Below are 12,856 nucleotides of genomic sequence, written 5' to 3'. Positions count from 1 at the left end.
CAAGCAAAGACTACTTAAAAAATTCAACTTGGATTTGTTAAAGAAGTTTAAGGCAATAAGTTCTTAAAAGGAAGATTACACATTATCTACTTTGTTAAATAGATAACCATATAACGTTTGTGTAGCTGCATAATAAATATTTGGTGTTGATGAAATGGTAACTGGAAAAAATAAGAAGTGTAAAAGAAGTTGAATCTCATGTAGAGAGTTTGTGCTGTAATACTAATATTACATGTTTGTTTAGTGTTTTATCGTTTTAAACACTTTGTTATGAATTATCTTATGGGCCATCGTAACAGCTTGCTGAGTATGATAGGGCAGGTATATTATTTCCGTTTTATAGCTGAATAAAGAGAAACTCTGAGATTGGTTATTTTGCTGTAGATCGCCCAGCGAGGGGCAAAAAAAGCAAGGAGCTGTTAAACAAAGGCATTTAAAATAAAAGCAGAGAGATGAAAAGGAAAAACCTGAAACTTGATAGCAGTCCTTAAAAATAAAGGCAGAAAACGTGAAATGAATATTACAGACAAAGGAAAACTGGCAAAGTGTCTGGATGGTAGGAAATGGAAATGGAAAAACTAGTTTAGCACTCATTTGTCAATGAGATTATTCTAGATAGATTCCTGATTTGACTAACTTTTAGGAGAACAGATAAAGCAGGAAGTCAAGATTACCATAAAAAACATTAAAGTGGTTTAGATATGTGATAAATTCAATTGTGCTATACTAATATGAAATGCCATCATGAATGGTCTTATGTTGGAATAAAATTTTAAATTTCATCTAGTATAATTCTAGCTAATGAGCTTGAAACAATTCATTTACAAGTTCACTAATCGCATTTCTGCTTTTAGTCCTTGGTTTAAATTTTTTAAGCAATCTAGGTTAGTAAATGAATGTCTTCTTTACTTAGATAAGTATTAAAATATCACAGGTTTTACATTTCAAAGTACAGGATAAGTCAGCATTCTTACATGCTGACATCTCTAATAAAAATAGCATTAGCTTTGAGGATGGAAGTGCAAGGAGAACCACAATTTATAGCCTGGGTAGTTGTTATTCTTTGCTGTGGACATCACCCAGTGAGTTTCCTTAACCACAGCATACACATCTTCATGTTCACATCCAAATAACATGCAGATACATACATATGCTATGATAAACTATTTGTCTACTTTCTTTGGTCTTGGAATGTTCAAATGTTGATAAGGGACTGCCAGCACTTGACTTGACTTTGTGAGCTTTAGGTACTCAGTCATTAGAAATAAGCTGTAGAGGTGACAATTAGCCTAGGTAGGAGAGGGTATGCGGGTCATCTTACCCAGTTCAGTAATCTCAAGAGAAGAGATGTGTATGTCAGCTTAGCCAGAAATTTTATACTTGCGTGTGTGTGTCTTTGTGTGTGTGTATAAGCCCCAGAAAGTGACAACTGAAATGGCTCTATGATAAACAATGAGACAGACCCACACACGCTCTGATTCATCAAACAGACCTTATACATTCTAGCTTTCCAAGGAACAATTTAAAATCTCAAATATAGCCTTCCAGCTTGCAGCAACTACTCGACCATGGCAAGATTAATCTTGAATTTTGTTCCTCCAGGAAGGAAACCATTTTTATTCTGTGCTGATCACAGATCATTAATACAGCTGATGACTTGTCAAGTGTGATCAGCTCCATTTAAGGGAGACTCAGATCAGTAAGATTTAGCTTCAGTTAATGTTCTAGAGATAGTATTTCCCAACACTCCACATAGCTTGTTAATAGTCATGATGTCTACCTTCCTTCAAATCCATTTGAGAATAATACCTTGTAAAGATTCTCCACTGTAAAAAGCAGGGACTGAAGAGAAAATCATCAGACAGTTAGTAAAAATTAGTGTAATAAGAAATTTTAAAAAGACTCTAAGAAGCACTTACATAGTATTGAATGGCCTCCAAGATCTTTTTTTTTTTAATTTTGGTAAAATGCTGAAAAGATAATACATTGTAAAACATTCACTCTGTAAGTGCTTACACATAGATGCTTATTACCCAGCACTCTTATGTTAATCCTGTTCTTTGGCTTGCTACGAGAGAAGGCCCTTGCCTGTAATTCCAAACTCTGGTTATTTGTTTGAAGCTAAATCCCACCAGCTCTCTGCGGTGCTGGCCATGCATTACCTAGTGCGACTCTGGCTGCAGACGCATCATAGTTGATCCAAAAAGACACCCAGGACAGAATCGTAATCAGCGTGGAAGGCATATAGGTCTGCAAAATGAAGTAACCAATGTTTCTCTTTAGACGAAAACTTAGTGACAGTCGTGGATACGAACCTGAGTTGAAAAAAAAAATCAGAAAAAAAAATCAGATCATCATTTGGTTGAAAACATCTTCTTTCTTTCACAGGGCCCTTAGTTTATTTGGGGGGAAACATCCTCACCGGTTGTGAACTCCACCTTCTTGGATACCATCTTGTAGTCGACAATTGAAAACTGAGGAAGCTCAATTTTATTTACTCCTGTTACTGCTCCCTCTCCTCCATTCCAGTAAAACTCAATGTCATCAGTGGTATAGCCATCTGAAACCAAGAAACACAGCATAGTTAAATAGAGTTCAGCTGGTAAGACTGGGAGCTGAAGAGAAAATTCCCAGCAAGTGATGGTAAGATGACAGTGCTTTAAACCAGGATCCCACATAGGTCCCATGATGAGTGCTACTTCGGATGGGTTGCTGGGAGCTGCACTGAGAAGATGGATGCACCTGGCTTCAGTGGACATAAGTTCTGTGATCGTTCAGTGATATCTGATATCACTGCTGCATGTTTGTTCTCCTTGTATTTACCAATGAGCACTCTTTGGTTAGACTGGGGGCGGGGTTGGCTGGGCGTCGGTTTTTATTATGCATCATTTACAAACCAGTGCAATAATAATAATTGAGCACGTATTTGTTAAAAGGGAAACAGAAAGGGTGAAAGATGGAGTATAATGAAAGGCCAAATTTGCACATATCCATTAAATGATTGAGGCATTAAAAAATATATTTCTTTGAAAAATTAGGCAAGCTTTTATTCATATACTGTTATTATTTCTAATATGGAGGTGAAAATTTTAAGAACTATATGAGTTCTTGATAATATATATATACTTTTAAATATATCTTTACTGATTTCATAGAGAAGAAGGGAGAGGGAGAGAGAGAAACATCAACAAGGAGAGAGTCATTGACTGGCTGCCGCCTACACATCCCCAACTGGCCACCGAGCCACAACCCGGGCATGTGCCCTGACCGGGAATGGAACCCCGATCGCCTGGATTCTAGGTCGACGCTCAACCGCTGAGTCATGCTTGGCCGGGCCTGGTAATATTTGAAGCAATATAAATGCCCCTCAATAGAGAAACAGTTAACTAAATTATGGCGCATCAACCAATGAATGCACAGGTAGGTGGAACAACAAATCAATGTTTCTCTCTCTCTCTCTTCCTCTCTCTAAAATTCAAATAAAAAATATTAAAGCCATAAAAAAGAATGAGGATGTTCTGACAAATAATATGGAAAACTCTCCAAAAATACTTTTAATTAAAACAACAAAAACAAAGTTCAGAACAATAATGTTTATAACAGGCCCACATGTGTGTGAAAAATATGGGAAAAGCAAGAATACATTTATATGTATCTGTGTATGTACAAGAAAATTATGGAGAGTCAGATAACACACTAACAATTATTTCCTCTCGGGGGTCTAAGTTAATGGGTCATAGGGATGGGAGGGAAGTTTTCACTATATATATATCTTAATATTTTTAATTCTTGAATCATGGAAATATATTAACAAATCAAAACATTACATTAAAAACAAGAAAATTCTATGTGGAATCTAATGAACAAAGTAAACTGACGAAAAAACAGAACCAGAGGCATGGATACATGAAACAGACTGACAGCTGTCAGAGGGAGGGGGTTGGGGGGACTGGATAAAAGAAGGTGAAGAGAGGAGCCAAAGAACCTAGATGCATAGCCCATGGACACAGGCAACAGCGTGGGGCAGGCCAGGGGAGGGGGCTGGGGCAGGCGGAGGTGGGCAAAGGGGGGGCCATGGGGGGCATCTATAATAATGTCAACAATAAAAGTAAGGTAAAAAAAAATTCTAGAATCCTGTGTATTTTCTACATGTGAGCAATGAGGTTTCAAATACACAGCACCCGTGTGACATAGGAAATAAAAAGAATGGAGTGTATTCGAGAAAAACACACCAGCAGAGTCGTAGTGCAATGCAAATTTCCCCCAAATTCTCATTATTCTACAGCTAAGGCTCGTCAGAGGTGGACTGAGTGCACTGTGGCAAGATTTCAGTACAGCAGAGCTGCGCCTGTAATGCTGTGCTTTTTATGGAACCGGATGGACATTTGCCTGATTGTGTGACTGTGTGATAATGGAGGGTCCTGGGGGAGGAGGCGGCCTGGTCAGAAAGGCATAGCCTTAGGAGCCCAGCAGCTGGGACCGGCCTGTGCTTCTTTCCACTTAATTCAGATCTACTGAGTCTGCTCTCTGCCAGGAAGGAGAAAATGAGCTTTCAGGATCATTCAGAACTTTTTCTCTTCAGAGCCATAAAAGTGTCTTTCTATCAATACACAATCAGATCATTTAAAAAATTCAGTGTCCATGAGAAGGAAACAAACCAATTGCTTTAGAAGAAGTGCTGATGCCAGGCCTAGGGGCAATTTTTCCTACGCATCGTTTTTAAAGGATGAAAAATGCCCCAACATCATCCATGTAGAAAGATGGCGTGAGAAGAAAGCTTTTTCAAAAAGACAGATGGAATCAACATAAATACAATTTATTTTTTTTAAAAAAATCCTTTAAGGAGCCAAGACAATATGCCCAAGATTTAAAGTTGTCCTCTTGCCCTACTTGATCTGAATGTGGGTCTTTCACTCACCTATCTCTTACTCTTTGCTCACTTTATTTGGGCTGGGGTGGTCTTTCATTCAGGCAGGTTCTTGACAGGCTCCTCACATTTCACAAATCAATAGCTGTCCTATTCTGAGCTAGACTGAATGTGAATTTTCTTTTAGCTGGCAACATAGAATATTTGAATTGTTAGTATTTGTTAGGGAGAAAGTTCTTAAACCCAGTATCTCTCTGTGGAGAGAGGCACTATTTACAGGTCAAAGCCTAAATGCCAGCCTTTGCCCTTGTCTCAATTAGGGGCTGGATTCACCTACATTTTATGCCTCTGTCATTACATTGGTGGCCCGGGGTGTCCCCTTTGTAGTAGGCAGTAAAAACAGGGCTGATAGAACACAGGGCCCATGTGCTGCCCAGCAGAGGCACCTGCTCGCTCACTTCCCCTTCCTGAGCTCTAGGACGTGGGCTCTGCTGACTCTTCTGTGCTGCCATGGACAACTCTGGACTCAGCCTCTCGTCTTCCTAGACATCCATCAGGACTCCTGCTGAAGCACAGGACACCATCACCTTTAAACCGGCAAGGTAAATCAATGGAAACTATATGTATCTGACATCCCACTACACATGTTTTGAATGCCTACTGTGTGTCAAGCACTATTCTAGGCACTAAGGATATAGAGTGCCTAAGAACAGGCTTAGCCCTGCTTTTCAGGATCTCATGGTCCAACAGCAGTCTCAGCAAAGTGTTGGCCTAAGGGAATTAGAGGTGGCTTTGCAGGGGAATTGGCCCGATGGCTAGAGCAGGCCTGCCTGGCAGTGAGATGAATATACAGGGTGAAGAACACAAAGGAGGCCGATGTCAGAGGGAAACCGATTTACTTCATAAAGTTGACAATATGAGCAACTTAATTGTAGCAAGAAAACAGCAATTTACAGGGGAAAGTTGAATATATGCAGGTACTGTGACATCCTTAAACATTTCAGCATGCAAACGAGAAACCGAGCTGAGAAGAGCAAAGCGAGGAGGTGGCCGTGACTGAGTGCAGGAAGAAGCGTGGACAGGTACCCACGGCAACTACTCACAGCGCTTCCTGCCCACAATCGCCTTTGATCAATTAGACGATGTGCTCGCCTTGAACAAGGCACGAAACCATGTGGAATTTCACTTGCCTTGTCTGTCCTTCTCCCACCAGGCTCTGAGTTCCTTGGTCAGGGACCAGTCCTCATTCCTGTCTGTACCTCAGCGTCCAGCGTATGTAGCAAGCTCCTAGCATATGGTCAGTACCCAATAAAGCTTGTAGAACATTGCATTCTTGCTTCTCATTACCAAGACTCCTGGCTTTGTGTTACCAAACTTAACTTGACAACCAGGTATCACCCATGTACATGTCTCTACTCATTCCTCGAACAGATATCTGAGTGCTGACTAAGTGTCAGGTGGTGGAAAAGTCCTGAGGGTGGATAAAACTGGCCCGGCTCTTGTCCAAGAGGACATTTGCCATCTAAAATATCATATATCTCACAAAATTCCTTCTGTGGCAGGTACTGTGTGGATTGGCTTCCTTTAGCATGTGCTCTCATCTTTGGGAAAGATACAAACTACAGATTCCCTCGCAACTAAGGTTGTGGAAATGATTTAAGTTCCCTGGATCAGGTTAAGTGATGTCAGAGGTGGTGCTTGAGGCACTCATTTTGTTGATGCAACTGATAGAGTGTAGGTGGCTCTGGAACCTGGCATTCTGGTTTTAGCTTTTGTGGTCCTCAAGTCAACCCCAGCTTCCTGATTGTGGTGGAGCTATGAGCCCCCTGCGAGGGCCAGTCTGCACTGTGGTCTGGGAGTCATTTCCAGTGGCCCAGCCTAGAGCCTACTATGTTAGACCTTTAATTTCATAAGCACCACTTCTCTGTATTAAATCTCTTTCTGCTTAAGCTGGCCAAATGGTCTCCTGTTATCTGCAACAGAAACTGGATCGATGCATCCTCTCTTCTAGGGAAGTTATTTGCTCCAGGTTTGGGATTACCAGAGCTTTACATTAAAACCTCTGTTGCGGCTTGTGCCAGCTTTTCATTTGATGTTTCTGAACCTCATATCTTGCTTTCTACACATTGCTCGGGACTGCTGGTCCTCAGCTCCCTGTCTCTCTGGCTTCATGTTAGATGCTGCCCTTTGGAGGAACTGGCTGGAGACTAGAAGGTGGAAGGGGGAGGAAAGGCGCTTGGATCTCGCCCTGGGAGTGTGGTGGTGTCGCAGTTGCTGTGATTGGTGCCAGGGCAGTGGAGTGATTCCAGGCTCTCACAGCTGGAGAAGGGGCAGCACTCTGTAGGCAAGTCGACAGACACCCAGCAGAGCATCTCATAGGATCACAGCAGCTTCAGGCTCGTGGCGCCAGCACAGGGCCGCTGGCAGCTTCTGGCTTCTGCACCCTTTTGCTTTTCCAGCCATTCCCCTTTTTGTAACCAATTCTCTCGATTAAATTCCCTTTTGGAAAACCTTGAGTGGTTTCTGTTTTCCTGATGGAATCCTGTCAGTTGTACAGTACATTTTATAATGCAAATATTTCATCTGTGTACGGAACTTTGAGTTTACCTCTGCCTTTGTCATCTCCATTGTATATTATTATTATACTATGTTATATTATATTATAAACTTATGAAAGCAAGGTCATTCTTTTATTCATTAAAAAAATTCCTCATGCCTAGGACATATTCTGTTTATAGTAAGTATCCCATACATATTTTTGAATCAATAAATTCATGAAGACTGTTTGCTGCTTGGAATTCTAAATTTTTTTGTCCCAAACCAGTAACCTGATATAGGTAATTTATTTGGTAGCATTCATGAGCTAGATTTATTCCTTGATAAAGATGATTCTGTTCACAAAGGGCTTATAGGTGGATCTGGGCACCAAGGAAATGGAAAAAGCTGCTTGTTAATTTTAGGCTTACTGAGTAACTAGGTGACAAATTACACGTCAAGCTGGTTTTTGAGTTATGAAATCCTAGAGGAGAAACATATAAGCAATAATGAGGGTTGAGAGTCCAGAGATGGTTTGCAGTTAGGGGGTCAGAGGGGCAAATGCAGTGGGTGAGTCACAACAGCACTCCTCAATGTCTCCCACCTGTGAAGGGTGGCTCAGCACCTCAAGCCATGGACAGTCAAAGAGCTGAATTTGGCTATCAATCAATGCAGATTTTAATAGTATCCAGCAGTTTGTATAGTCAGTGGTCTGGGTCTAGATTTCCGAGCTCACTTGCACTTTGTTTAACTAAAACCTGTTAGGCTTTAGTGTTCAAGGCACTGAGATAATTATGGATGATTTGGGGGGAAAAAAGAATGCTCACTTCATTTCAGGCAGAAGTTTGAGTTCTCATGGGAGCAATAATGGCAGCTGGATTCTAAGGGAAGAATAAAGGCCTAGAAATACACTATTATTCAAAGGTTACACAAGAACATTTGCTACAGAGAGAGAACATCAATTTACTCTCACCTAAACAACCTATTTACCAAAGGTTTTCCTTTATGAACCAGTGACTTCACACAGTGTCTCAAAGCCAGAACACTTGGATACCAAGGATGCTGTTTCCTAGCAACAATAACTACATAGAAGCTCTCAAATTTTCCTCTCAGTCCCTGGGGACTTCTTAGTGGTGCAGAAAGTACAGATAAAATTAAGTTGATGTCAGTAGATAAAGATGCATGGAGCTAGTACAAATGCAGAAGTATCTGGATATTATTGTTCCTCTTTGCTCTTTAAAACACTCTATTTAGGATGCATTTTCTAATCTGGGAATAAAAATTACTCCCCGCTGTGCTTAATAGAGCTAGGAGGATGGTCTAAAATTGTACTTAGCTGGCTTTTAGATAATGTAGAAATTTAAGCTTTTAATCCATGAGTGAGCCTAAGTAAAATGTATTTCCCTTTGTGGAGCCACTGTAGCCTCATCTCAAATTTATGTGTGGGGCTTGATTGGCTTAGGCCAATCATTAAAATATCACCTCTGTGGTGTTTTGCTATGGTGACTGGCTCAGGGTTAGGCAACAGCCAGGTCTAAGACAATTAGTTTATAGCAGTCCCCCTATAAGCCAAATTAATTGCTTATAAATAGGCATGTCACCCACGTTGGTCCAGTCCTAGAGAAATCCAGGACTTTTGTTCAAACATTGGAGAACAGAGATTTCCCCCTCTCCTTTAGCTGTTGGCAAACAAGAAATGCAGAGTGGAGAGTGGATGGGCAGTTATAGGAGCCAACGTGTTCCCTTCCTGAATACATCAGTCATTACTAGCACCTAATTGAAGTTACACTCATGATCAGCATTTCTGTTTTTGTTTTTTCTTTCTTTTTAAATTGAATTTATTGGGGTGACACTGGTTAATAAAATTGGTTAATGAAACTATATTTCAGGTATACAATTCAGTAATGCATTACCTGTATATTGTATTGTGTGTTCACCACCCCAAGTCAAGTCTCCTTCCGTGATCAGCATTTCAGCTGTGGTTAGAAAATGACCCATTGAAATAACCTCAGTTGTCTGCCACTCCCCATTTCCTCCTACTCCTCCCACATGAAGGCAGAAATATTAGAAATTTATCACTATCTCTGCTCCTGTAGCTGTGTAGATCCCTTCCATGACAAGGTTATTAGACATTTGTAATTGTGCATCTCAGCTGTGGATAAGAAAGCCAACTGGATCTAATCCTTCCAGTGGCTCCATATCTGTAATGACATTTATTCTAAAGGTTATTTGACATTCCTTTCTCATTCATATCTGTATCTCCATGATATTCTAAGAAGCAGCAAGCAAACCATGGAAGCCAGATTTTTAAAGCATTTTGACAGCATCAAAAACCCTTAAGTACAAATCTATACAATGATTCACTTACTCTTTGGCTTTTACCTGACAACCCACCTTGACAACCCCCCATATGTACTTAGTTGTGTTTTAGATAATGTAGAAATTTAAGCTTTTAATCCATGAGTGAGCCTAAGTAAAATGTATTTCCCTTTGTGGCAGCTGTAGCCTCATCTCAATCTTTAGAGATGGCCATCTCACTATTTTCTTAGTCAACTCAATAGTTAATTAGGATTTTAGGTAATCATCAGAAAGCATGTCCTTATAATAAGTAAAAGTTCATCTTCTGGGACAGCATTCACCATTCGTGTTAGCAGAGGACAAAACCAGTATCTTTTCTACACGACAAATAGCACCTCCCATTTTTGAGGACACCTCTCACGATCCCTTTTATTTTTCCCTTCTTCAGGCTCTGGTCTTTCCCAGGACATCCGCAGTCTATGAAGCTTTTCTCTGCTTGGTAGTTCCCAGTTTACTTTTCTGCCCCTTGAAGTGTGGAGTCTCAAGCTGAGAAGCCGCCATGTCTACCTGGCTCATCTCCCGCTGAGTTATCTGGCTCCTTTCCCTGTCCTGACTCACTCCCAAAGTTACTCCTGCTCTGGTCATTGAGCCACTCCTGACCAATTTAGGAATTAAGCAGCAACGGATTTGGAATTCCATCATGTCCTTCAAATTTGGAATCTTAGAGTCCAAACATGTTTCCTGGATCCTTAAGGGTCCCCCTTATTTCCAGCCAGGCCTAGGACCTTATGCACCAGGAACTAAGTCAGGATTCTCAGATTTTCCCCATTCCAGTCAAGCCTTGGCATCCCCTATGTGTGGCCAATATGTAAATTCTCAGAATGACTTTTCTAGAGTCTGCTCCTTCATATCTGATTGCTTAACATGGCCTGGTCCACTAATCCTTGACTATACCAGACCATCCCCATTTAAGGACTTTTAGACCCCGGGCACTTTTGCTTTTGGATACACCTTTGCACAGTATATTAAATACATTAAAATGCATTCACAGTCCATGTTAAATATTATTTACTTGTCACTATAAAAGTATTAGATTGGAGCTGACTTGATACCATAATGTTATATTAGTTTTAACGTTGAGTTTTATTTATGTATTTTGTAGCCAACAATTTATTTAAGACCCTTGGGAAACTCATAGCATGTAGACATTCTGCCTGTAGCGCTTGACGGCAAAATGATTTGGCTGACTGAGCCCCAGATACCAACAGGGCTCTAGCGCACCATCTAAGGTCTCCTTCCAAGCTTTCTGTGTTTGGAATATATCTAGCTCCTCGTAAGTTTCCCTCTGGTAGGAATCCTACTGTCTTAGACGGATCCCTTGACCCCAACTGAGGCCCATCTTGACTTCTAAATTAGCCAGCCGCTTGAAATTTTTCAAGATCAAATTGCCTGCCAGGTTGGACTGCATGTAATAGCTATCTCCTTGGGTTGTCCAGGTGCCCTCTCTGGGCCTCTGTCTGATCCCATTCTGACCTTCTCTACCATTTTTCTGGCCCCATGCTGATACGATTTTTATATGCTTTATGCTATGCCTGTTCCACTCATTATGTTCTTGGTGTGGGTGGCTAGCAAAGATCAGGACTTTTTTATTCTAGTCACCGGTTTTCTATTAAAGTAGCACACATTCAAATTAGCTTTTGACAGTCACATTCTTATTTTTTTCCTTTGGACTCAAATATATGTAATATTGTCCCCATTATATTTTATCTAATTCAATTTGACTCAGTGTTCTAGCCTGTTTTTTTGTGTTTTTTTTTAATCCTTATTTGCTCACTCTCTTAGTTTCATGTTATCTCCAAATTTGACAAACATGCCTTTTATCATTATTTTCTTGATTGAGACAAATGTGGAATGGCAGAGGCAAAGACAGAGCCCTGTAACACCCTCTTGGCAATATCCCTGTAGGTTGATATCAAACATCTAATCAGCATTTTGCAGGACGGCGCCGTCATTTATCTATTTAATATTTGCCTAACTGCTTTAGCCTCGAGTCTGTATCTCTGTATTTATCACATTTTCCTGAGTCACTGATATTGCAATCCTATCAAGTAAGAAAGTGAGGTCTGGCTTGACTTGTGTTTAGAGAAATCAGGCTACTTCCGTAGATTATTGATTCCCCTTCTGTGGAATCCAGGGCTAGAATCTTGCCCAGACTCAATTTCATCAGCCTAAGTTTCTTAGAATTTAACTTTCTTACCTCTGGAATAATGGCATGGTGTATTCCATTCCATCAACACTAGTAGCCATTTGGTGTACTAATTTAAGTGTATAGGCTCATGATTCTAACCTTCCCTTTACAATGTCTAACTTCCTTTAATCAATGTTAATGGAGCTATAGTGCATTAATTTATGCAGGTGCAAATGTTTTAGGAAAATTATTGGTCACAGATAAAAAGAATCAGTGTTTCTCTATGGCCCAAATCAGTGGTGGAGTAAATGATAATCACACCTGGAAATGCTAAAATCTTATTATTGAATGTTTGTCTTATATGGTTGTTACCAATAAAATTTTCTCAAAACAAACTGCCATTAGCCATGTACATCTTATTTGTCTTAAAAGTCAAGGAGAGAATATTTTATGTCTCAGAAAACAATCCTTATCCATTTCTTTCCAACTTAAATTAACAATCATGGAGTAGATTTTTCTGGGATACTTATGGTCAGATTTTCTTTTATAGTCTTGAAACCCTATTGCACTATCTATACATTTAATGACCATCTGAACTCCTTGCACCCTCCCTCCTTTAGAAACGTAATTTGGGCAAAAGATGGAAATAAACTATGACTGTTAAATCTTGTTCTGAAGTTCTGCCAAGATCTGGGCACAACTTTCTCAAAAAGGTGAACTTTACACTACTGAAACCAAATGAACCCTGTACTCCTCACAAAGTTAAGTAAGAATCTCTGTTCAAAACTTGAGACAGCCTTTTGCTTAATACTGTCATCATGGAGTGGAAAGGGCCTTGCTTGTTCAACTCGCTCAAATGAGGCCTTGGAGCTATTGTGATTGACGTCATCTCGCCATCAGATAAAAGGCAGATCAAACCCCTCTCCACTCTGAAATAGTTGTTTGGTTGTGGGCAAAGGCCTTCACAC

General features: G+C 40.3%; 1 protein-coding gene across 1 annotated transcript in view; it reads right to left on the bottom strand.

Annotated features, from left to right (window-relative positions):
- GABRB1 (gamma-aminobutyric acid type A receptor subunit beta1) overlaps positions 1 to 12,856 on the bottom strand; it is a gene marked incomplete at its 3' end in the record, with an annotated part of 293,372 nt that overhangs the window by 14,184 nt on the left and 266,332 nt on the right. Inside the window, exons 6-7 of the mRNA XM_081150128.1 lie at positions 2,423 to 2,560; positions 2,163 to 2,315 (exon numbers count right to left, since the gene is read on the bottom strand). Coding sequence (XP_081006254.1) covers positions 2,163 to 2,315; positions 2,423 to 2,560 — 291 coding nt within the window. The remainder of the gene's footprint in view (positions 1 to 2,162; positions 2,316 to 2,422; positions 2,561 to 12,856) is intronic.

Source organism: Miniopterus schreibersii (assembly GCF_964146895.1).
Source record: "Miniopterus schreibersii genome assembly, chromosome: 1".
NCBI lineage: Eukaryota > Metazoa > Chordata > Mammalia > Chiroptera > Miniopteridae > Miniopterus > Miniopterus schreibersii.
The sequence above is the reverse complement of the archived record's forward strand: the minus strand, read 5'-3'. Positions and strand labels throughout refer to the sequence as shown.